This window comes from Phocoena sinus, chromosome 6 (assembly GCF_008692025.1).
Source record: "Phocoena sinus isolate mPhoSin1 chromosome 6, mPhoSin1.pri, whole genome shotgun sequence".
Classification (NCBI taxonomy): domain Eukaryota; kingdom Metazoa; phylum Chordata; class Mammalia; order Artiodactyla; family Phocoenidae; genus Phocoena; species Phocoena sinus.
The window spans coordinates 37185044-37210350 of record NC_045768.1 but is presented as its reverse complement, the minus strand read 5'-3'; the positions used below and the strand labels follow the sequence as shown (position 1 = coordinate 37210350).

The 25307-nt window shown below is 44.2% G+C and overlaps 1 protein-coding gene across 4 annotated transcripts in view; it reads left to right on the top strand.

The window, feature by feature from the left end:
• The window catches only part of RUSC2 (RUN and SH3 domain containing 2), a 59761-nt gene that overhangs the window by 24465 nt on the left and 9989 nt on the right, over nt 1–25307 (top strand). Inside the window, exons 1-3 of one of the 4 annotated variants that reach the window (XM_032634508.1) lie at nt 13293–13768; nt 20500–20632; nt 22409–24505. The exons of 1 other annotated variant lie outside the window; for it this stretch is intronic. In XM_032634508.1, the coding sequence (XP_032490399.1) occupies nt 22477–24505 (2029 nt within the window). In that variant the 5' untranslated portion in view covers nt 13293–13768; nt 20500–20632; nt 22409–22476. Of the gene's footprint in view, nt 1–13292; nt 13769–20499; nt 20633–22408; nt 24506–25307 lie in introns of those variants that run through there. 2 more of the 4 variants (XM_032634509.1, XM_032634507.1) reach the window with 2 other exon arrangements.

The following is a 25307-nucleotide window of genomic DNA, read 5'->3' as shown; positions in this document are numbered from 1 at the left end:
ATGAGGAAGCTAAAGTTTAGTGAAGTTGAATAACTTCCCGAAGTCCACAGCTGGCAAGTAGCATGTCAGATTTGAATCCAAACCTGTCAACACCAAAATCCATACCCTGAATCATTACAGAACCTAGGCTCCTGAATATTCCAGACCCAGACAAGACTCCAGACACCTGCTTTAAAAATTTTTTGTTTAATATCAGTTTACTCTTACTTTAGTCTTATAACCAAAGCAGATACAGTATCTGGTACAAAGAAATGGTCTTTGCCGCTGACCGCTAGTGAGGCAGTCCCGGTGCTCTTACCAAGCACCGTGAGCTGGACTCAGAGACTGTTACCTGAAGTCTATTGGAATGTAAGTCACATCCGGGAAAAGGCTTTTGACTTGACTGAGGGGTCTCTGGGACTATGACCCCTCTGCTGAGAATAGGGTCAGACTAGAACCTAGTTCCTTGGGGAGCAAGGCTTTGATGGCTTCTAGCAGTCATGCTGAGGGAGGAGTGTGCTTGAATGAAAGTATTTCCTTGAAGGGCAGTTATGTGTCTCTATCCTTTCTCCTACCTCCCCCACCCTGTCTCCACAACTGGCTTGTGGTAATTCAATCTAGATTCTTCTCATAGACTATTTCACTGTGCATATGTGGCCTTTTATTTACAGCCTTTGACAGTCTGATTGGATAACAGCTTACCAGCCTGCAGGACTCAGTCCACTGCCTTGGGGGAGGGGAAGCAGAAAACACTCTGGCTTTGCTTCCTAGAGCCTAGAAGCCAAAAGGAACAGCCAAAGGAAGAGCAAAGGGTTGACCATGCTGAACAGTCAAGAAGCATAGGGGCCTTTTTTGTCCCAGCTAACTTGCTTTTGCAAATATACACTTGAGAGCTATCCTCCAAGTAGAGCAGCCCACGTTGGACCCACCCGTGGTACACTGTCTCTGGTCTTCGTGGTTTCCTGCTCCTTGCTGCTCACCTATACGCAGCATTAGGAGGCTTTACCTCTATCCACTGCTGCATCCTCCATCCCCTCCATCTGAAGAAATCAGTGTCTCAAGGTAGGAACTAAATCTTGCCTAATTCCCTATAGTCCTCCTCTCTATCCCTAACCTACATCCTCAAAAGAGGTAGGATTTACAGCAAATTCTCAATCTTTAGAGACTTCTAATTGTAGCAGTTAGAAGCAAGGCACTTGGAAGTATAGGGATGTGTGTGTGTGTGTGTGTGTGTGTGTGTATCTGTGTATTTATGTTGAAAGGGAGGAGGGTGAGAGGGAGGACATTTATTAGCACCCTTCATAGGAACCTTCCCTTGGGCCCAAGGTTTTAATTTGGCTTAGTTTGTAATTAGAGCTGAAAGGGACCTTAAGAAGTCATCTGATTTAGCCTTTTGCCTCCACAAACAGGTGCTATGAGTTGAATTAAGGAGGAAATCAAATGATTGATCTAATGGAGGAAGGCATACACTTGCTGGCTGGATTGGTGGAAGAGAATATTTATCTAGGTGTAATCCCTTTTGAGCAGAAGGAGAACCTGGAACAAAGCTGAGTTTATTATTATTTTATTTTTATGGAATAAAGGAAAGCAACCCTTTACAGCTCAGTGAGGTCAATGGCTTCTAGCTTATTCTTTTCCTGGGTATAATTCCTAGTGCTGCAGTCTCCTCTCAGCTGAGCCTGAGAGGTAAAAGGCTTGGAGCTTGTTTGGGGTTCTACCCCTAGATGTTCTGTCTGTGATTTTGGTTACATTAAAGGTGCCTGCATATTTCCAGTTCATAAGGGAGGTGATAGACTTGGGGAAAAGACGATAAATCCACACCAGGTGGTCCTAGGAAAGAGCCCATTCTACTTCAGAACCAAACCTCTTCTAGAGTGTGTTTGACTTTTGGGAGTGGACTTTTAGCTGAACCTTTCTGTAACATATTTTTTTTTTGTTTTTAATTTTTTGCCGCATTGGGTCCTCGCTGCTGTGCGCGGGCTTTCTCTAGTTGCGGCGAGTGGGGACTACTCTTCATTGCGGTGCGCGGGCTTCTCATTGCCATGACTTCTCTTGTTGTGGAGCACGGGTTCTAGGCTCATGGGGCTCAGTAGTTGTGGCACGTGGGCTCAGTAGTTGTGGCTCACGGGCTCTAGAGCGCAGGCTCAGTAGTTGTGGCGTGCGGGCTTAGTTGCTCCGCGGCATGTGGGATCTTCCCAGACCAGTGCTCGAACCCGTGTCCCCTGCATTGGCAGGTGGATTCTTAACCACTATGCCACCAGGGAAGTCCCTCTGTAACGTATTTGAGAACCCAAAAGCAAAGCAAGCTCTGTGCTTTGAAAGAAGACTCTGCATTAGGGAGGCCTGATAAGGAAGCAGGCTAGGCCTCTTCTAACACACTCCTAGCATGCTGGCTGGCCTCACTTGGAGTCCAAAATAACATAATACCAGTTCGGAACAGTGGCCTCCTCAGCTAGGAGCAGCTACACACAATCTGGAGGAAAGATAGATGCGCTCCTGGGCATTGGCTGCTATTCCATTTGTGAATCAGACTCCTGATGCCATAGCCAGGTGCTCTCAGGCATCTAACAGCCTGTTTATTCTCTCCTTGCAACTCAGCCCAGACACCACCGGAATCATTATTAGCACCAATTCTTAAATCTCCAAATTCTTTCAGCACTTCTCACACGTTTCAGAAGTATTTGTTTTATAGGTAATTCAGAGTCTCCATCAAATCTCATGGCCTATAAAGACATAGAACCTTAGCAGGCATGAAGGGTAATTATTCAAACTGATTTTTCTGAATTCACATAGAAAGTTACTTTCTGTACTCAGAAGTAAGTAAGTCTGCTGTTAGTGCAGTTAATTGACATCATTTTCCAAACATATTTGATTTGAGAGCCATGAAAAAAGAAAGATGATTTCTCTCCGTTAATAATTTGTTTCACTCCCCATTTCCTCGACCCCAACCAACCATGTTCAGTCTTGCCTTTGTCTTTCCCCAGAGGTTTTCAGAATTTCTTCCTCTGAGCCCTAGGGTCCCCTGGAAGTGCCTTTGGGGGCCCTGCAGTGGAGAGAGGGAGTTGGAGTGTATGGGGCCTTAGGCCTTCCCTGCTTCAACCAGAATAGCTCTGTTTTATGTGTTGGGGCTAAAAAGTTTGAAACCGCTGCTCTAACCCTTGTCTTACATCCTAAAACATCTTTCTTGCTGCCCTAGCCCTCCCCAGAGACATGTTGGCAATGATTTTAACAAAATTATGAGCCTCGCAAGTTGAGCTTTCTTACCCCTAAACATCCAGCACAGTGCTTTATACACAGTAGAAGTGTGTGCAGTGAATACTTGTGGCTTGATTGCTTGTTTGATTGATTGACTCCTGAGATGATATTAATTAATGGCCTTGGGATGCTTCTACACCAGAAAAGAGAGTATATAGTAAATCATAGTTTATTTGTTATGATTTGGGCACTTCTGACCTTTCCTACTGCAATCAGTCATGCAGTCTGAGGTCAAAACATGGCCTAAAGGAGTTACTTAATACTTAACATAGGTTATTGCTGGTGTAGAGGATACCTGACTAGGTCAACACAAGCAAAAGTACTTCCAAAGAAGTGTGTCCTGAGGTAAAAGGTAAGCAGAGTGATTATTGGGAAACACTAGGGACAGAAATATACTAAGATAACATAGCCTTATCTACTTTTCAATATTACTTGCTTTCGCTAAAAATTACCTGCGTGATAGTTTCCAAAACTACTCAGTGTCTTGATTATGGAAAGTACAAATCTTTTTCTTCGCTAAGCTGCCTTAAAACACCGTCCAGGCTGTTTATCTGTAGCCTCCAGTATACATCTACATATCTTTTGAAGGGGGGGGTGGGTGGCTTTATTTTGTTTTTAATCAATTTATGTTTTATAAAAGTGATATATATGTTTAGTTTTAAAAAAGCCAAATAATAGAAAAAGGACATTAGTGGGAAAACTGGCAAAATCCATATAGTCTGCAAGTTTAGGTAATAGTAATATATTCAATGATGATTTCCTTGTTTTAACAAATGCACCATGATTATGTAAGATGGTAACATTAGGGGTACTGGTTGAAGGACATACGGGAACACTCTTAACTATCTTTGCAACTTTTCCAAAAATTATTCCAAAATAAATAATTTTTAAAAATTTGTACACAATAATGAAGATCTTCACAATGAAAAAGAAAAATGCCAAGTAGTGCCAAATCTGAGATAATGACCAACAAAATCAATAATACCAGCAATAGATTATGACCCATTGAATTTAAAAAAAAAAAGCTGAGAATCTATACCAATACCAAAAAAATAAATAGGAAGGAAAAGGGAAATCTTTCTCATATTGGAATGCCAGCTAATAAATGTAGGAGGAATAGTAGAGAGAAAATCATCATTTTTCAACCATCACAGTAAGTAACTAATTCAGGTAAAAATCTTCAGTGGATGCTGGCATTTTTAAAGAGTAATAACAATGCATTACATTTCTATAAAACATTTATAGAGCACTTTGACACACTGTTTTGAGTAGACACTGTTCAGATCCGTAGCATGAGGTATAATATCTCCCCTTAGCCTCCACATCCTTTTTTTCGCCTAGTGATTCCCTATAGAATAGCCTAATCCAGGCCTAAGAATGCTCAGTAGCCAATGGTTATATTCAGATATATTTTCACCACCCTGGATCTCTCTAATAAGTCTCTTGCTAATTGCGTATCTTTGAGATTTTATCCTTTATTTAAAACATTTCACACATAGCGGATTCACGTTCTGTATCTGGCATTCTTTTTTTTTTTTTTTGCGGTACGCGGGCCTCTCACTGCCGTGGCCTCTCCTGTTGCAGAGCACAGGCTCCGGACGTGCAGGCTCAGCGGCCATGGCTCACGGGCCCAGCCACTCCGCAGCATGTGGGATCTTCCCGGACTGGGGCACGAACCCGTGTCCCCTGTATCAACAGGCGGACTCTCAACCACTGCGCCACCAGGGAAGCCCATGGCATTCTTAATATTTGAAATTCTTGCAGTTTAAATCTATTATTTGTTGTTTTCTGTTATTCGTTCATGGTTTCTTGTTTCCATGTATATTTGTGATCTTTGATACAAACTAATTTTTACTTACTCTTTAATTTTGAGAATGCTGTCAACTTAAAGTTGGAGATAGTTTCCTCCAAAAGTTGGGAGGAACCACCAACCCTGGATCACTTGAGCTTGCTTCAAGGGTCTCAGCCTACTATGGGGGTCTTGGGTTTGGCTCCCTCACCTTGCTAGTGGTCCAGGGCTTGTCATTCTGACCGTAATAGGAATGCTTTGGGAATTAGCCCTCAAGAAACTGTTGTTTGACCCCTTGCTTATTCCACAGCTCATGATTTGGGGGGTGGAGCAAGTAGCCTTGGAGATTTTTCCTATTTACTATAAGCCCTGAAATGCTTTAAAAAGTATATGTTATACAGGATATCGTTTTTTGTAGTAGAAGGGGCTCCCTTGATATCTTGTTCACTGTAATGCAGGAAGCAGAAGTCTCTCTGTACAATTTGATATCCTACTTTTTTTTATTAGCTTTTAAGCCTTTTTCTATACCAGTAAACATTCATTATAAACGTAATTCCTATGGTTTCATTATATTCCATTGCATGGCTAGACCACCATTTAATTAGGCATTTTTCTATTAGATATTTAGAATGTTTTCAGGTTTTTGCTGTTGTAAATAATACTGCATTGAACATCACTGTGGTAATGTGAGGTAAATCGGGGGTTGAGGATATAAAGGAAAAGCATAGCTGGGGAGGGGTTGTAAACTCAAATGCTTTGTAGGATCCAGGCAAATAAAGCAAATGAGTATAGTGAAGCAATGAAGCTGACTAGTACAAAAGACCAAAGGGAATGGTGGGAACATGTGAAACTGAAGGGCACATGCCCATCTTATAAATAAGGGCAGCCATATCTCTAGCTGATTGTTACCATCTAGGAATGAGGGACTGGTATGGTCAGTTCTTCTGATTTTTCAAGCAACACAAACTGAAAATCTAAAAAAAAAAAAAATTTTATGGTGGCATTTTTACTGTGCAAACCACATAAAATCTGTCGACACACAAGATGTGACCATCAGGCTGTCACTTTGCAACCTTTGCTCTAGGATCATGACTGTGGGAATAAATGGTGGGGAAGTACTGACTGAAGACATGGCTGTTCAGTCAACTTTCCATTCTCAGTACGAAATAGAGAGAAATGAGGAGTTAAGAGTTTAAGATCTTGGCCTTGAAGATTTATTTACTAAGGCTCAGCTTTTTGGTTTTCACCTTCCTTCCTTCCTTCCTCACCTCTTATCAAATATGCTATTCTCAGACTAAGCTAACCTTCTGAAAGCAGACTTGAGTCCAGCTAGCCCACTGGGCTTGCCATTCAGTAGCTTTACCAAACATTGGTGGTGACCTACTAAGTGCCAAGGCTCTGGGCTCAGAATTACTTATCAAGATATAAGACACAGTCCCACCTTCCAAAAGTCTGCTGTCATCAAGAGATAAATAACAAAATAAAATGGCCAGGACTTGGTACCAAATGAGTTGTACAGATAATTGGTATTGAAAAAGTTCAGAAAAAAAGACTTTCATGATAAAGAAAAGCTTCCAGAAATGGTAGAATTTGAGCTAGATCCTTTTTTTTAAAAAAAGGCAAGAGAAATAGGGAGAGAGAGCATTCCAGATATCTTCCCAGTGGAGTGAGCCAAAACTCAAAATTCAGAATAAATTTGGCATGTGATGGAACATGGTTGGATAAGTAGGAAGGAACTTTGAATACCACATTGAGGAATTTGGATGATCCTGTAGGCAGTTGGGAGCCACTGAAGGCTTTTTAGTAGTAAGGTGATGTATTGAAGGCAGTATACTTGGGGAGATTAGTCTTGTGTCAGTATATAGGATAGCTGGGAGGAAAGAGCCAAAATGAAAGCAAGAAAGCTAGTTAGAAGACTATATAATAATTCAGAGGAGAGCTGCTGCAGGTCTGAACTAGGATGATAGGAGTAGGGATGGGAACTTGAAAGGCAATGTAACAAGTAGTTAAGAACACTGACTTTGGAATCAGACAGTTCTGTGTCTGAATCCCAGATCAGACATTACTGACTGAGTTACCTTAGGAAGGTTATTTAATAGCTCTGAGCCTCAGATTTCTCATCCATGAAACACAGATACTAATACTTAGCTTAGAGAGTGGTTATATGGATTAAATGAGATAATGTAAGTGCTTAGCATAGTAGTTGGAATGTGGTAAGAGCACAGCAAATTATTAGATCAATGCCTAAAACATTGGAAGTTAGACTCAGCATGACTTGGTGATTGTCTGAATGTGAGGAGAGATTCCAGATGATTCTTGTATTTTCAATTTTGTGTTACTGGTAGTCCAAATAAAGCTGATTTGAAATAGAAAAATCAATTTGGCTTTATTTTTTATTTTTAAGGACCGTCTCCTTAATATTTATTTGTTTGTTTGTTTATTTATTGGCTGCAACGGGTCTTAGTTGCCGCATGTGGGATCTTCCATTGCAGCGCACGGGCTCCTCACTGCGGTGCACAGGCTTCTCTCTAGTCATGGTGTGCGGGCTCCAGAGCACGCGAGCTCAGTAGTTGCAGCACATGGGCTCTCCAGTTGTGGCACCCGCGCTCCAGAGCGTGTGGGCTCAGTAGTTGTGGCACGTGGGCTCAGTTGCCCTGCGGCATGTGGCATCTTAGTTCCCCGACCAGGGATCGAACTGGCATCCTCTGTATTGCAAGATAGATTCTCAACCACCGGACTACCAGGGAAGTCCCTCAATTTGGTTTTAAACGTGTTGAATTTGAGGTAATAATAAGAAGTACCTAATACGGTATTGGAGATTTGATTCTGGAAACGCAGGAAGAATGTAAGATTTGGAAATCAACAGTATAATGGGAAGGGCTAAACACTTCTCAGGTTGAAAAAGACTTCAGGTCTGAGCCCTGCTGTAAATCTACCTTTAAATATAGGTCAGGTATTGTATTAAACAACTAAGAAAGAATGATCTAAGAAGTAGAACTAGGAGGGTTGTTGTTATGGAAGCCAAAGGCAAAAGAGGGTTTCAGTAGGAGGGGATGGCTAAGTGTCAGGCAGTTTAAATATTATGGGCTTAAAAATTAGAACTGTTTCAGACAGTTCACGTATTAATTAAAAGAAGTCAGACTTCCGATGTTTAAGAAATAGTTAAGGAGAAAGTAGAATTAACATAGTTCATTGTTCTAAGAATTTTGGTATTGAAAAAAACAGAAGGAAGGGGGAATTGTCTAAGGTCCTTACGTTGACATGGCAGTGATACCCTCTGCTTTCTAGTACACCTGAGTTTCTGCCACCCCATGCCCACCCAGTCACAGAGCCTTTAAAGACTCCTGCCTCTGTGGAGCTGAGCAACACCATTCACTGCTGCAGCTTCTTTTTTTCTTTTAACAGCTTTATTGAGATATAATTGACATCTGTTTCATCATTTAAAGTATACTATTCAAAAAAGAGGGGATATATGTATATGTATAGCTGATTCACTTTGCTGTACAGTAGAAACTAATACAACATTGTAAAGCAACTATAATCCAATAAAAATTTTTTTTAAGTATACTATTCAATTGTTACTAGTATATTAACAGAGCTGTGCAACCATCACCGTAATCTAATTTTAGAACATTTGCATCATCCCTAAGAGAAATCCCAAACCCAGTAACAATCCCTCCCCATTTTCCCTTCCCCCAAGTCCCTGGCAGCCACTAACCTACTTTTTTTTTTAATTAATTAATTAATTTATTTATTTATTTTGGCTGCGTTGGGTCTTCATTGCTGTGCCTGGGCTTTCTCTAGTTGCGGCGTGCAGGGGCTGCTCTTCGTTGTGGTGCACGGGCTTGTCATTGCGGTGGCTTCTCTTGTTGCGGAGCACAGGCTCTAGGCACGTGGGCTTCAGTACTTGTGTCACATGGGCTCAGTAGTTGTGGCTTGCGGGTTCTAGAGCGCAGGCTCAGCAGTTGTGGCGCACAGGCTTAGTTGCTCTGCGGCATGTGGGATCTTCCCGGACCAGGGTTCGAACCCATGTCCCCTGCATTGGCAGGCAGATTCTTAACCACTGCACCACCAGGGAAGTCCCACTAATCTACTTTTTGTCTCCATAGATTTGCCTAGTCTGGGCATTTCATATAAATACAGTCAAACAATATGTGGCCTTTTGTGTTCAGCATCTTTCACTTAGCATAATGTTTTCAAGGTTCATCCATATTGTAGCGTGTTTCTTTTTATTACCAAATAATATTCCGTTTTATGAATATACCACATTTTATCTATCCATTCGTCTGTTAATGGATATTGAGTTATTCCCACTTTTTGGCTATTATAAATAATGCTGCTATGAACATTCATATGCAAGCTTTTGTGTAAGATATGTTTTCATTTCTTTGGGGTAGATATCTAGGAGTAGAATTTCTAGGTCATACGGTAACTCTGTGTTTTACATTTTGAGGAACTACCAGACTATTTTCTAAAGTGCCTGAACCATCTTACAATCCTCCCAGCAATATATGAGGGTTCTAATTTCTCCACATTGTCATCAACACTTGTTATTGTCTCTCTTTTTTATTTAGCCATTCTAGTAGGGAGTAGTATCTCATTTAAGTTTTGATTTGCACTTCCCTAATAACTAATGATGTTGAGCATCTTTTCATGTGCTTATTGACCATTTGTATGTCTTCTTTAGAGAAATGTCTATTCAGGTCCTTTGCCCATTTTTAAATTGGGTTATGTGTCTTTTTATTGCTGAGCTGTAAAAGTCCTTTATGTGTTCTGGATAGAAGTTCCTTATCAGATATATGATTTGCAAATGTTTTCTCCCATTCTGTGGGTTGTCTTCTCACTGTCTTGATTGTGTTCTTTAAAGCACAAAAGTTTTATGAAATCCAACTTACCTATTTTTTTAATAAATTTATTTATTTTATTATTTTATTTTTACTTTAGTTTTTATTTTTGGCTGCGTTGGGTCTTCATTGCTGCGTGTGGGCTTTCTCTGGTTGCAGCGAGCGGGGGCTACTCTTTGTTGCGGTGCACGGGCTTCTCATTGTGGTGGCTTCTCTTGCTGTGGAGCACAGGCTCTAGGTGCGTAGGCTTCAGTAGTTGTGGCACGTGGGCTCAGTAGTTGTGGCTCGTGGGCTGTAGAGCACAGGCTCAGTAGTTGTGGCACACGGGCTTAGTTGCTCCACGGCATGTGGGATCTTCCTGGACCTGGGATTGAACCCATGTCCCCTGCATTGGCAGGCGGATTCTTAACCACTGTGCCACCAGGGAAGCCCCAACTTACCTATTTTTTTCTTTTGTCACTTGTATTTGTGGTATCTTGTCTAAGAATGCATTACCTAACTCAAGGTTATGAAGGATTATTCCTTTTTTTGCTAAGCTTTCTTTTAACAGACCTTTTTTTTTTTTTTCTCATGAACAGCAGGGGGCTTCTCTGTCAGCCTTTTGAGTCAGATCTGCCCACCACTTACTTTCATTTACTCTCTCACTCTTTTTTATTGCTCTTATTCAACAAGACTTCGACTAACCACCTTCTATAAGCCAAACACTGTGCTAGTATTATAGGAAGCACAAAATAAAAATGATACTGTCTTAAGCTCTGGGTACTGGGGATACAGAGATGACTATAACTTGGACTTTGCAGTCTAGAAGAGCCATTAAGGCAGATATGCAAAAAAGAACATAACCATGTCAAGTGACAAATGATATACTTAATCAGAACCTCTCATGGGGCTTCCCTGGTGGCACAGTGGTTGAGAATCTGCCTGCCAATGCAGGGGACACGTGTTCGAGCCCTGGTCTGGGAAGATCCCACATGCCGCGGAGCAACTAGGCCCGTGAGCCACAACTACTGAGCCTGCATGTCTGGAGCTTGTGCTCTGCAACAAGAGAGGCCGCGACAGTGAGAGGCCCGCGCATCGTGATGAAGAGTGGCCCCTGCTCACCGCAACTAGAGAAAGCCCTCGCACAGAAACGAAGACCCAACACAGCCAAAAATAAATAAATAAAATAAATTTTAGAAAAACACCTCTCATGAACTGATGTTAGTTTCTGATGAAGCTTCCGTCAGTATACAATGAAATAAGAAAAATAATGACAGTGTGCTTTTTTAATGAAATGATGGTGATAGTTGATGTAGGGTGTTTTTTGTTGTTGTTGTTTAATGATCTTACTTGGCGATATAAGATATTGGCAATCCCGTATTGATCCCCTGGCTTTTGTGGGATTTTTTTCTTGTCTGTAAAATCAACAACCTCCAGCCACAGTTCAGAAGACAGAGATCATTTCTGGCTCCAAGGTGATCAGTGAAGACTTGATGGAGGAGTTGATCTGGGCCTTGCAGGTTTTAGATAATTCCTCATAGGTTTAGCCAAGTGTAACAGGCAGGAGAATCTGAACAAAGAGTGGAAAGAGCTTATGAAACAGGTTTGAAGGACTACATGACCGGGGATGGGAAGTAAGGTTGGGTAGAGAGGGAGTAGACAGCCAAGATGGAGGACCTTGAAAGCCAAAATGGGTTTGAACTTGATTCTCTGGGTAATGGGAAACCATTAAAAGGGGCAGGAGTGACATGTTGAATAAAGATGGGGCTTCAGGAAGATGAATCTGGCAGTACTAGATAGAAGGTAAACTGCAGGTGAGAAGACTAGTTAGGAGGCAATTGTGGTTTATACTGTGATGGTTTTTATATTTTGTTTCTAGCCAGAAAAAAATTTGATCTTCTCATCAAAGCCCTATAGATCTTTGGCCACAGTTGGTGGACAGTAGGTGATGATGTGGTCTGTGATATAGTGAAGTAAGTTAAGCACTGAAAGTATGATAGCTGCCACCTTCTGTAGGCAGCTGGAAACACTTCCTAAGTAGTAGCTCTCTAGTACAATGCATGGCTTAGTCTCACAGAAATTTCAGGGACAAAGACCCTGGGCCCAGAGCTCTTACTGGAATTCTAAGCACTGGTCATGGAGATTGACTTTGCCCCAGCCTACAGCCCAGCTAGGGGAGAGGGAAGTACAGTGACACCTTTCACTGTCCTTGAGGGGATCGTTCATGGCTAGTTTTATGAACAGCTGCCTTCCTCTCTCCTTCCCTTCCTCATTGTTTCCTGCTTTGTAGAATCAAGAAGGCATGGCCCCTCAAACATTTATTTCAAGGTTGGAGATAGGTTTTTGGGTCTTCAGCAACTTTTGTTCTTCTACAACTCAGTTCATCTTAGGATGCTGTCACTGAGCATTTGAGTCTCATAGGGAATAGAAGCAACAATAAGGGGAAAGAAACGACGTATCTTCTGGATCCTGAGTGGTAGCTGATGTGGTCCTGGCCAGTAGACCTAAGCCTTCTTTTTAGGGACCTGAAATCCAAGGGCTTGCCTGTAGCGTCCAGATGGTAGTCAGTACTGGAAGGAGCTCTATTCAGGGCTAGTGCTTGAGGGCCAAGACCATCTTGACACCACCATCTCTGTGTTCAAGGATGGCAGCAGGCGGCAGTGGCATGAACTGGACAGAGACGTGCTGCTACATACTGTACAGCTGGCTCTGCCTCTGGCTTCTCCACTGTCTACTGATTCCCACAGAACTGGCCCAGAACCTGACGGGGGTGGAGCAGGGGAAGGGGTGGAGGGCTCTGTAGTTCTTCAGACAGAACTGAGAATTTTCTCTGGGCTGGGGAAGACCACTCCTTTTCCTTAGCCTTCCTTTCCCTAGGAAAGTAGGCTTTCTGCCCCCTGGCCTGGCTAAAGGGACTCTGCCTTCCCACAGGCCCAGCTGGACCCCACTCAGTACTGACCAAAAACTGATGTAGGTGAGAGGGCGGAAGGTTCTGCTTCTGCTACAGCCCCACCAGCAGACCCGCTGAAGATCCAGGGAACTGAAGTGGACCCTGTGGTAGGAAGGGGGCCTGTAGCCAATTTGATCCTAAGGCTCACTACCACCCTGTATATAGAAGCCTCTATGGCCCAGTCTCTCTTTATTTCTGAGACAGACCCCGTTTCTCTGAAGAGGCACTCCCTAGAAAGCCTATTGCCAAGTCTAGGAACTTGGTGTTACTGCTGGTGGAATGATGACTGGTCCCCACAGCCTCCCTGCAGGGCTTCAGGAACCCCCTCCCAGGCTGGCTGCTCCACCCTGAGGCTAGTCTAGAATCCTAGTGAAGGGAAAAAGCTGGAAAACAAGGAGTCATTCAGAGTGGGTGAAAAGAGGAGGGAGAGGTTTCTGGCTGAGATCTAAAAGGAGGGGCCTAAGGAAGGAAGGAAGCTCTAAGCCTCCTCCCAGACCTTTTCCCTGAGACTCCTAGGGATGAGAGAGGAGCGAGGCCCAGCTCTCTCGCTATTTTTCTTTGCCGCTTTGAGAGTTCTCATCTTCCAGCACTGACTGCCCTCTGTGGCTGACTCCTTTCTCTACCTTCCCCCTTCCCCAGGCTAAAGGGCCCACAGGGACTGGCAGGGAGGAAGGCTGAGCGGCTGTACTGTGGGCATGCCTATTCCTTTCCCTTCCCCCTTCCCTTAGCAGCAACGTCACCGCAGCACCAGAGGCAGCAGCAGCGGCAAGGATACTGGGGCTGGGATTGCGCAGCCTCCCTGCATTAGCAACGATGCCATTGTATTAGCAGAAATCAGATCTCAGGAAATCAGCCCAGTTCCCCCTGTGTGGTCCTGTGGAACAGTGCCTCAGCTTGAACTGTCAAGATAGAGCTTGGTCGGAGTGCAAAAGGAACAGAAGCCTCCAGATACAGCTAAGGCTCCTTACAGAGGTATGGCTCAGCGGAGCTGGGGGGAGGGGCAGGGCAGAGATGCTAGAATAACTGATCAGCACATTTGGGCCCTGGTTTTGAGGGTTGGCTTTGTCTTCCCGAAAGAGGGAGAGGAGAGAGAGAGAGAGAGAGACCGAGCATGAGCACAAACATTAGACAAGCTCATCCATGCATACATTTGGGCTGTGGTGCAGAGATGGGGAAAAACAGGCTTGGGCTAATGCTATTTTGTCAAGAAGCAGAAAACCCCCTTCCTCCTTTCTGAGCATCTCTAATGAGGCTGTTATAGTGCGGGTCAGCGTAGAGGGGGTCGGATCTAGAAACAAAGGCTTAATAGGGAGGAGATACCCCTACAGCTACTGTAAGTTTATGATGGAGACATGCAGGGATCCACACAGGAGGTACTGGGAAGCATTGAGTCCATCCTTTACCTCCATGCACATATGTACATGCACTAGACACACATACCATATCTTCTGGAGCTGTGGGAGCCAAGAGGCTACAGATAAGGATGGAATAAGAAAGAATGTTGACCAAGAGGCTCCACATTATTGGTTGGTGGGGATAAGTAGTGCCTAGGGCACCTGACCTATTATAATTGGTCTTCTTATACAGGCTTAGATTCCTAACAGGAAGAGACCTGAGCATAAGTTGATACTCCCAAATCCACCCTCCTGCTCTCTTCCCTCCAATCCTGTCCAAGAGAGAACCCAGACAGGAAAAGGGTTATCAGTGCTACTGAGGCTCCCCATCAGACCTCAGGTCAAGGTCAGATTGCTAGAGAGTAACAGCCAAGTATCACCATCTTCCCCATCCTCCTTCAGGAGGCTAAAAAAAGAGGGAAGGGATTCTATGACTGGCAGAAAGATGCTGAAGACCAAAGACAAGGGAAACCTTTCTTCTGAAGTTTAGAACATCTTCCTGCCCAGAGTTACCCTGTTGCTGAGCAGATAGGAAGAGTTCTTTAAATTCCCATCTCCATTGATCACCTTGGTGGAGGATTCAAAAACATATGCTAATAGGAGTCAGTAGTTCCATGTTGTGCAAAATGTGGTCGGATAATACATTGGGAAGTTGTGGGAGGTGTTAGTTCCCAGGAAGCACCTAGGAATGTGACCTGCAGAGCAGGGGAAAGGGGCGTTGAGGACTGTGAATGGGGCAGGGAGATGTGAGCTGGGAAGTGGGGCAGGAGGTGGGATTGAAGAGTGTTTATTAGAGCATGGGGCAGTAATATGAAAGGGACTGTGGGTTCAGAGAATAGTAAAGTGGGTAAGTATAAACTGTGTAAATGGAAACTAGAGTGTGAGCCTATCCAGGAAAGGTAGGAAGCATCTGCTTTGGTAGCAGAGTAAATGTAGGGGCTTTAGGAAGAGGGTGTGGCCCTGATCTTTTCTCTGAGAGGCAGTTGTAGTGGAAAGAATTAAGAATTGGGCAGACCTGGGTTTGCGTCCATCTCAGCTGTATAATTATGGGCTAACTTCTCACACTTGCTAAGCTTCAGTTTTCTCATCTGTAAAATGGGGATGATTATGTCTACTTTAAGTGATTATAGTGAAATTAGAGATGATATATGTAAAACACCTTACATGTAAGTTCTCAGTAAATGATCACTAATAAATAGTATTATTTTTTTTTTTTTTTTTTTTTTTTTTTTTGCGGTACGCGGGCCTCTCACTGTTGTGGCCTCTCCCGTTGCAGAGCACAGGCTCCGGACGCGCAGGCCCAGCGGCCATGGCCCACGGGCCCAGCCGCTCCGCGGCATGTGGGATCCTCCCGGACCGGGGCACGAACCCGCGTCCCCCGCATCGGCAGGCGGACTCTCAACCACTGCGCCACCAGGGAAGCCCAAATAGTATTATTATAATAGGCCAGGAGACACCCATTTGTGATGAGGGCCAGGAAGAGGGCTCTCGTGGAGAGCTTTCCCTGATTCTAGAGATCTAGACCTCGTAACTTTATGCTGACTAAGCCCACCACTTCTTTGTCCACCTGGTAGGCAGAGCTGAGCACTTTCTTCCACTTTCTTCCTATTCTGGGTTCTCTATTCCTTCCCCATCGTCATCTCCCATGTCTCTCCATTTAATCAGGGTACAAAAAGCATCTGGAATGAGCTCTTCCATCTCACTGTTTACTCTTCACCTTTATTAGCGCTCATGGGCCACAATATTAAACTTGTCTTGTTATAGAACATGCCTCTCCCGGGGGAGAAGTCTAATAGATATGCTCTCAGTAAATGTGTTCTGTGGTGTTTGAAATCAAGTCACGTGTACCGTATACTCTCATTACATTACTAACTGATCAAGAAAAAAGGTCAAACATTAGGATTCCTGACTCTTGACTTAATTCTGTCATTTATCCATTGAGAGATCTTGGGCAAGTCATTTGTTTTTTCTAGGTGTTGATTTCCTTATTTTTTTAAACAAAGAGGTGGCTCTGCCTATTCTGGTGCATTGTTGTGAGGATCAATGAGATGACATACATAAAGAAGTGCTTTGTAAAATATGTGAATGTGTCGGGGCAAAAGGCATGAGTACAAAGTCTAATGAGGTGTCTGTAGAACTTTACCTTAGTTGGCTGAACTGGAGTTGTCTGTGGAGAAACTACTGGCAGATCAGGAAGGAATAAGACTTTCTCTGAGATACAAAAATATAAAGTAAAATGGAATCAACCAGTGAAAGAGCTTTACACTTAAAATAGGATTCAACACAACCTAAATATAAAAGCTAAAGCTATACAGCATTTAGGGAATAAAAGAGGAAAATTTCTTTATGATCTTGGGACAGGCAAAGCTTTCTTAGCATACAGAAAGATTTAACCATAAAGAAAAAAAAAACAGATAAATGGGACTTCATAAAATTAAAAACTTCTATTAATTAAAAAACACCATTAAGAAAACAAATGGGCAAGCCACATTTGAGAAAAGGCCACTTGAGAAAATATTCTCAAGACATACATCTGACAAAGGGCTTGTATCCAGAATAAATTTTAAAACTCCTACAACTCAACAATAAAAAGACAAGTCAGGTTTTAAAATGGGTAGAACAGGAGTCGATAACTAACCTACTGTGCCTACCATGTTCCAAGCACAATGCCTGGGTTCTAGGGACACAGGGTTGACTCTATCCCTAGATACAGTCCCTACCCTGTTCCTCAAGGAACTGCACTCTAGTCTGGGGACAGATACGTAAACGTAACATAATAAACCTTCAGCGCCCTCCAGCCAAAGGTACTCCATCACCCTCCACATTCATTTGTGCTTTATCCCTGATTCAGAAAGTCAGCTTTCCAGACTCTATGTGTTGCTCCGTTTCTCCATTTGAATGTGTATATGACCCAGTCAGTGGTTTTGTGGGTCAAAATCAGAAACTCTTATGCGCGTATTACTTGTGAATGCCTTTTGAAAATCGTGCTATAAAAGGGGGTGGAGGGGTATTCATTGAAGATCAAGTGATGGCTGTAGCCCATAGGTACTCCTAAAATTACTTCCATGTGTGCAAGAAAGTTCTTTATGTTCCATTTAGTCCAGGCCTCAGATTGTGGCCTGGACCCTGGGGAAGCATAGTACTATACGTAAGGGGAAGCCCCCTTCCCAAGCCCCAAACCCACAGTATCTGTAGCACTTAAAGAAAAAAAACTGTTTAAATTATGTACATAGGGGCTTCCCTGGTGGCGCAGGGGTTAGGAATCCGCCTGCCAATGCAGAGGACACGGGTTTGAGCCCTGGTCCGGGAAGATCCCACATGCCGTGGAGCACCTAAGCCCGTGTGCTACAACTACTGAGTCTGTGCTCTAGAGCCCATGAGCCACAGCTACTGGAGCCCATGCACCTAGAGCCTGTGCTCCGCAACAAGAGAAGCCACCGCAATGAGAAGCCACGCACCGCAACGAAGAGTAGCCCCCACTCATCGCAACTAGAGAAAGCCCGCACACAGCAACAAAGACCCAACACAGCCAAAAATAAATAAATAAATAAATAATAAATATATATATATATGTACATAACAGATATTTATTAGAAAGTTAGATGAAACAAAAAGAATAAAATTAATCGAAAATCACTCAACAGCAATAATCACTGTTAACATTTTGTTGTAAAGTCAGCCCTCCATATCTGCGGGTTGTGTATGCATAGATTCAACCAACCAAGGATTAAAAATATTCAGGAAAAAAAGTTCCAGAAAGTTCCAAAAAGCTAAACTTGAATTTGCCATGCTCTGACAACTATTTACATAGCATTTACATTGTATCAGGTATTACAAGTAATCTGAAGATGATTTAAAGTAAACGGGAGGATGTGTGTAGGTTATATGCAAATACTATGACATTTTATATAAGGGACCTGAGCACCCTTGGATTTTGGTACTGTTTATGCTTTCAAGTTTTCTTCCATGTATATTGCTATGGTTTGAATGTCTGTGTGTCCCCTCCCTGCCATCCATGTGTTGAATTCTAAGTCCCAAAGGTAATGGTAGTAAGAGGTAGGGCCTTTGGGAAGTGATTAGGTCTTGAGAGCAGAGCCCTCCTGAATGAGATTAGCGCTTTTATAAAACAGAAAGATCCCTTGTCCGTTACACTATGTGAAGACACAGGTAGAAGGTGCTAACTATGAACCAGAAAGTGGGCTTTCACCAGAACTCAGCCATGCTGGAACCTTCATCCTAATCTCGGACTTCCCAGCCTCCAGAACTGTAAGAAATACATTTCTGCTGTTTATAAAGCCACCCAGTCTGAGGTATTTTGTTATAGCAGCCTAAATGGACTGACAGATATAGAGAGATATTTATTTACAACAATGGTGTCATACTGTAAATTCTGTTTGTAATCTGCTATTTTCACTTAATAGTTTGTGAATAGTTTCTCAAGTCAATAATAATCAAATTAACCAACATTGTTTTAATGATACTCTGTTCTGTACGTTTTTGGTGGTTTTTTTTGGCTGCGTTGGGTCTTCATTGCTGCTCGTGGGCTTTCTCTAGTTGTGGTGAGCAGGGGCTACTCTTCGTTGCGGTGTGTGGGCTTCTCAGGGCTTCTCATTGCAGTGGCTTCTCTTGTTGCAGAGCACAGGCTCTAGGTGCACAGGCTTCAGTAGTTGTGGCACCCAGGCCCAGCGGTTGTGGCTTGTGGGCTTTAGAGCACAAGCTCAGTAGTTATGGCACATGGGCTTAGTTGCTCCGCGGCATGTGGGATCTTCCCGGACCAGGGCTCGAACCATGTCCCCTGCATTGGCAGGCGGATTCTTAACCACTGTGCCACCAGGGAAGTCCCTGTTCTGTAATTTTAAAACTGATTATTGTTGGAATTTTAGTGTGTTCCCAACTTTCTGTTATCCTTGTGGCATATATATTTGAGTTCAAAGTTTTCTTGGCAAAGGAAGAGAAGAGATGGGAAGGAGTGAAGGGGAAATTATCTCACGTACCTCATAGCAAAACTTCCTAAAAATTATCTTTATCCCTCTCTACAAAATCCCATACTTTAAGGCAGCTGCTCCTCTCTTTTCTTTTTCTCATCTTGTCTCTGCAAATACCCACTCCCCTCCACTGCTAAACATTGGTTCCCTTCCCTCTTCCCATAAACCTTAATCTTTTTTCCTACTTAAAAATTATATCTTAACAGCTTTGTTAAGGTATAATTCACATACCATAAAATCCACTCTTTTATAAAACTGAGACATAATTCACATTCCATAAAACTCTGGAGTTTTTATTTTATTCACAGACTTGTGTAACCATCACCGCTGTCTGATTTCAGAACATTTTCATCACCCCCGAAAAGAACCTCCATCCCCATTAGTAGTCACTCCCCATCTTCCAGTCCCTCAGTCCCTGGCAACCACTATTCTACTTTTTGTTTCTGTGTATTTGCCTATTCTGGACATTTCATGTAAATGGAATCATATAACATCATACAAAGAAGCCTTTTATGACTGGCTTCTTTCACTTACCTTTTCGAGATTCCGTCATGCTGTATGTAGCATGTGTCAGTACTTCATTCCTTTTATCGCTAAATAATATTCCATTATGTATACCATATTATGTTTATCTGTTCATCAGTTGATGAACATTTGAATTGTTCCCACTTTTCTGGCTACTGTGAATAATGCTGCTGTATTTGTATACAAGCTTTTGTGTGAACATATGTCTTCATTTCTCTTGGGTATATACCTAGGAGTCGAATTTCTAAGTCATATGGTAACTCTATGTTTAACATTTTGAGGAACTGCGAGACTGTTTTTCCAAAGTGACTGCACCATTTTACAATGGCTCCAGCACTGTTTGAGGGTTGCACTTTCTCCACATCCATCCACCAGCATTTGTTATTGCCTTTTATCTTAGTGGGAATGAAGTGGTATCTCATTGTGGTTTTTATTTCTCTAATGACTAATGATGTTGAATATCTTTTCATGTGCTTATTAATCATTTGTATGTCTTCTTTGGAGAAATGTCTATTCAAGTTCTTTGCCCAGTTTTTAATTGGGTTATGTACTTTTTATTGTTGAGTTGTAAGAGTTCCTTGTATATTCTAATCAGAAGACTCTTATCAGATACACAATTTGCAAATATTTTCTCTCATTCTGTGAGTTGTCTTTTCACTTTCTTGATGGTCTCCCTTGAGGCACAAAGGTTTTCTCTGTTATCACTTGTGTTTTTGGTATCTTATCTACGAAAGCATCCCATCTTAATCTTAATCTAAGATAATGCATTTACTCCCGTGTTTTCTTCTGTAACTCTTAGCCTTGTGGCTCAGTTTAGCCTCTCTGATTTCTGCCTTTCTGCATATCTACTCCTTACCTCAATCAACACACAAAGGCTTGGGAAGTCCAACAGAGGAGCCTTCCTCTCAGAAAGGAAAGGAGGAAGAAAGAAGGTAAATACTTGCTTTTTAATTTTAATGTAATTTAACTTAACACAAAAGAATATATTTAATAGTGTCCCTTGCACATGTATTTATTAGACACTTGAATTTTTTCTTTTGTGTGTTGCCTGTTCATGTCCTTAAGCATGTGTGACTTGCCTGGCCCTTTACTGTACTCCACGTGAAGAGCTCTGATCCTGTGATCTAAATGAGTTACACTTTTAAAAATTGGTGGTATATGGGTTCAACTAAATGATGCAGAACTTATAGGCAGTGAGGGGTTTAGACTCATGGTAGGTAAGGAAAATGACAGGAATGATAAGGAAAAGAAGAGAAATGAATGAATTAGGAGAAATTAGGTAGGAGAAGTCTGAGCAAGTGAAGTCTTTTGGGACCTGAACTTGGTAGCACAGCAGACTAGAACTTGAGGAGGCCATTCTGCCATGGTCCAGCCAAGAGACCAGAGAAGCTTAGAATGGGCTCTGTGTAGAGAACTTGACCTTAACCTATCAGAAGTAAAACTGGGAAGAGAAGACTTTTTAGGGGACCCTCATAGTTAAAGTTTTGGCTAAAACTGGGCAGAATCTGAGCACTTCAGATCTGTACCCTGAGCTAGATAAATATTAAGAATATTTTTTTGCCTGGGGACTTCCCTGGTGGCGCAGTGGTTGAGAATCCGCCTGCCAATGCAGGGAATGTGGGTTCAAGCCCTGGTCCGGGAAGATCCCACATGCTGCGGAGCAACTAAGCCCATGTGCCGCAACTACTCACCCTGCACTCTAGAACCCGCGAGCTACAACTACTGAGCCTGCGTGCCACAACTACTGAAGCCTGTGCGCCTAGAGCCCCTGCTCCTCAACAAGAGAAGCCACCGCAATGAGAAGCCCGCGCACTGCAAGGAAGAGTAGCCCCCGCTCTCCACAACTAGAGAAAGCTCGTGTGCAGCAGCGAAGACCCAATGCAGCCAAAAATAAATTAATTAATTTTTTTAAAAAAGGATATATTATGCCTCATGTTTGCCAAGCCTTATCTGATGTTGTGCTAGAATGATACAAAAAAGATAAAAACAGACCTCTACCCACCTTGAGAAGGAAGAGGCTGGCATCAGCCATACTAGTAGTCTGATGCCTAACTCGTTCTCTATTCAAGAAGCTCCAGTACAGTAGTGGAGAGAGTGAGGATCTTTAGCCCACAGCCGTCAGAGAGGGACAGAGGTATTCTGGGGCTCAGAGGAAGAGAAAAGGTGTCCAAGATGACATAGGCGTCAAATGATATAATACATTAAAATTTATTTTTCTTGCAAAATTATAGCTTATTGCTATGCATACGTGATACGTTATTTGTGATTTCCCCCCTCATCTGTAAACGTGCTGTAGCTGTGTCTAAGACATCTCTGTATCTCCTCAGTGCCTAGTACCCTTTCAGGCATCTTAGACGGTTTTTTCTTAGTTATGTCATTATTCATACATTTTTTGTACTCAGGACTAGTCGTTATTTACTGCTAAGAAAGAGAAGGAGAAAATGCTGTCCCTGAGATTCCCCAGACCTTCAGATGTGGCATTTTGTTGCAAGTGGATGCATGACGAACTTAAAATGAAGGGGAACTCAAGAGCTGGACCAGTGCAATGCAGAAAATGTGCCCTGACGAGCTGTATTATCCAGCTGCATCTTGACTCTGAATCTTTTTTCCTCTTGGGCTCTTCTCCATCTGAAAATGATATGGGTAAGGGCATGTCCCTGACTTCGGGAAGGTGACATTAGGTTCCCTTTCTTTCCCTCTCTCTCCAGGTACCAAGCTCTCCTGATGAAATGTGTTCTGCCCCACTGGGCTCCGGGGGCAGTGTCTGGTGCTGTTGATGCCCTTGTTCGAACTTTCCAGAATGGATAGTCCCCCAAAGCTGACTGGAGAGACCCTCATCGTCCACCACATCCCCCTGGTACACTGTCAAGTCCCAGACAGGCAATGCTGCGGAGGGGCAAGTGCAGGTAGCGGGAGCACAAGACCCAATCCCTTCTGCCCACCTGAGCTGGGCATCACCCAGCCTGATCAAGACTTGGGACAAGCCGACTCCCTGCTATACAACAGTCTGCATTCTGCTCCCGGGGGATCTGCGCGATCTGCAGACAGCACCAAGAACAGAGGTCGGGATGGAAGAGGCCCCGGGGCCCCTAAACGACACAATCCCTTTTTGCTGCAAGAGGGTATTGCTGAGCCAGGACTTGGTGACCTGTATGATGACAGCATTGGTGATAGTGCCACCCAGCAGTCCTTCCACCTGCACGGGGCTGGCCAGCCCACCTTCCATCCCTCCTCTTTCCAGCTGCCACCACCTGGCCCCAGAGTGGGCAGGCCATGGGAGGCAACACATAGTCGGGCTGGAGTGGTGGAGGGGCAGGAACAGGAGCCAGTGACCACCTTGGATGCCCAGCAGTGCAGCAGTAGCCACAGCTGCCGGCCAGAGCCGGAAGCAGAGACCATGGAGCTGGATGAGTACGGGGGCCCTGGTGGGAGTGGCAGTGGGGGTGGAGCCAGTGATACCTCTGGCTTTTCCTTTGACCAGGAGTGGAAGCTCAGTTCAGATGAATCCCCAAGGAACCCCAGATGCTCAGTCTCAGGCCCCCAGCACTGCCGCTGCAGTAGCACATCCAGTCAGTCCGAGGCGGCTGACCAGTCCATGGGCTGTGTGAGCGACTCCTCCTGCAACAGCTCAGACGGAGTGCTGGTCACCTTCAGCACCCTCTACAACAAGATGCACGGCAACTCCCACGCCAATCTCAACTCTGCCCCGCAATCTTGCAGCGACTCTTCCTTCTGCAGCCACTCAGACCCCAGCGCCTTCTACCTGGACCTGCAGCCCTCCCCAGCAGAGTCTAAGATGTCTTGTGAGTCCCACCACCCTGACAGTGGAGGGAGGGAAGGTGGCTATGGTTGTCCTCATGCCTCGTCTCCTGAGCTTGATGCCAACTGCAACTCCTACCGCTCGCACTGTGAGCCCTGCCCAGCTGTGGCTGACCTCACAGCCTGCTTCCAGAGCCAGGCCCGTCTTGTTGTGGCCACACAGAATTACTATAAACTTGTCACCTGTGACCTGTCCTCCCAATCATCCCCAAGCCCAGCTGGCTCTTCCATCACCAGCTGCTCAGAGGAACACACCAAGATAAGTCCTGCGCCAGGCCCTGGCCCAGACCCTGGCCCTAGCCAGCCCTCTGAGTATTACCTGTTCCAGAAGCCAGAAGTCCAGCCAGAGGAACAAGAAGCAGTGGGCTCCGAAGTGGAAGCACCTGCGCCCGTGGGCCCCACTGTGATCGAGGGGCAGGTGTACACTAATACTTCACCCCCCAACCTTAGCACTGGACGTCAGCGCTCTCGAAGCTACGACCGCGGCCTAGAGCGCAGCCCTCCTATCCGCCTGGGCTCACTGGAACGCATGTTGAGTTGTCCAGTACGCCTAAGTGAGGGCCCTGCAGCCCTGACTGAGCCTAGTTCCCCACCTCGGCGTGTCACCTCCTTTGCTGAACTCGCCAAGGGCCGGAAGAAAGCTGCAGGCTCTGGCTCCCCCCCACTGCGAGTGAGCGCTGGGGACTCCTCCCAGGAGTTCTCACCCATTCAGGAAGCCCAGCGAGATAGGGTGGGCCCACTAGATGAGGGCACTTACTGTAGCCATAGCCTACCACCCATGCCCTTGGGGCCAGGCCTGGACCTAGTTGGCCCAGAGCCCTGGTCCACCCAGGTCTGTCAGGGCCTCCAGTCCAGTGAGATGCCACCTGCTGGCCTCAGAGCTGCTGGGCAAGGCCCCCTGGCCCAGCTGATGGATCCAGGGCCTGCTCTCCCAGGGAGCCCAGCCAGCAGCCATACCCAGAGGGATGCAAGAGCTAGAGCTGACGGTAAGGAACCTAAAGGCTGGAGTATACCAGGGTGTGTGCATGGCCTCCTCAGTAGTAGGGCCCTGCCCACCACCCCACGCATACCATTAGAGGTTCCTCAGCCTAGATCAATCATCTTTCCAGTCCAGAGCATGTCCTATGGTTGTAATAGGGGGAAGGAGGATGGAGAATAAAAAATACACCAAGGAGATAAAATTAGCACAACTTAAGATTGATGTATCGGGAAAGGAAGTACTCAAAAGATTGTGATTCTAAGCCCGGATGACTGGAAATATGTTGATACATGGTTAGGGACTGTAAACACAGAAGTAGATTTACTGGAAAAGGAATAAGGCATGAGTTCCATTTTGGACATTAAGGAATTTGCAGTGTTTAAGGGAAATGTCCAACGGGCAAACCACCCTGGGTATCAGTAAGTTCATTCTTTGATCAGTGATTGTAGCCACTCTTCAAAGAACCTGAGACCTGACACTTAACCTTTAAGCCTCCCAGGCCAGCTCTCTCCCTATTTACTTTATTACACTTAAGTAATTATTTTTTAAAAGCTCTGTGTTAAGTGGGTGCTGGTGATAGATGAGAGGAACAATCTCTGTCCTTAAGGAATTCTGATGAAGGGTGGAAACAGAAAAGGAAACAAAATTAAAATGTAGAGATGGCAGTGTGTGGTACAAAATTAAAATGTAGAGATGGCGGTGTGTGGTACTAGTCTATGAGAGGGATAGCTAAACAGACCAAAGTGTCAGAGGAGTGCTAATACGGTTTACATTTAAGCACAGTCTAGAAAAATGATTAGGAATAGGCT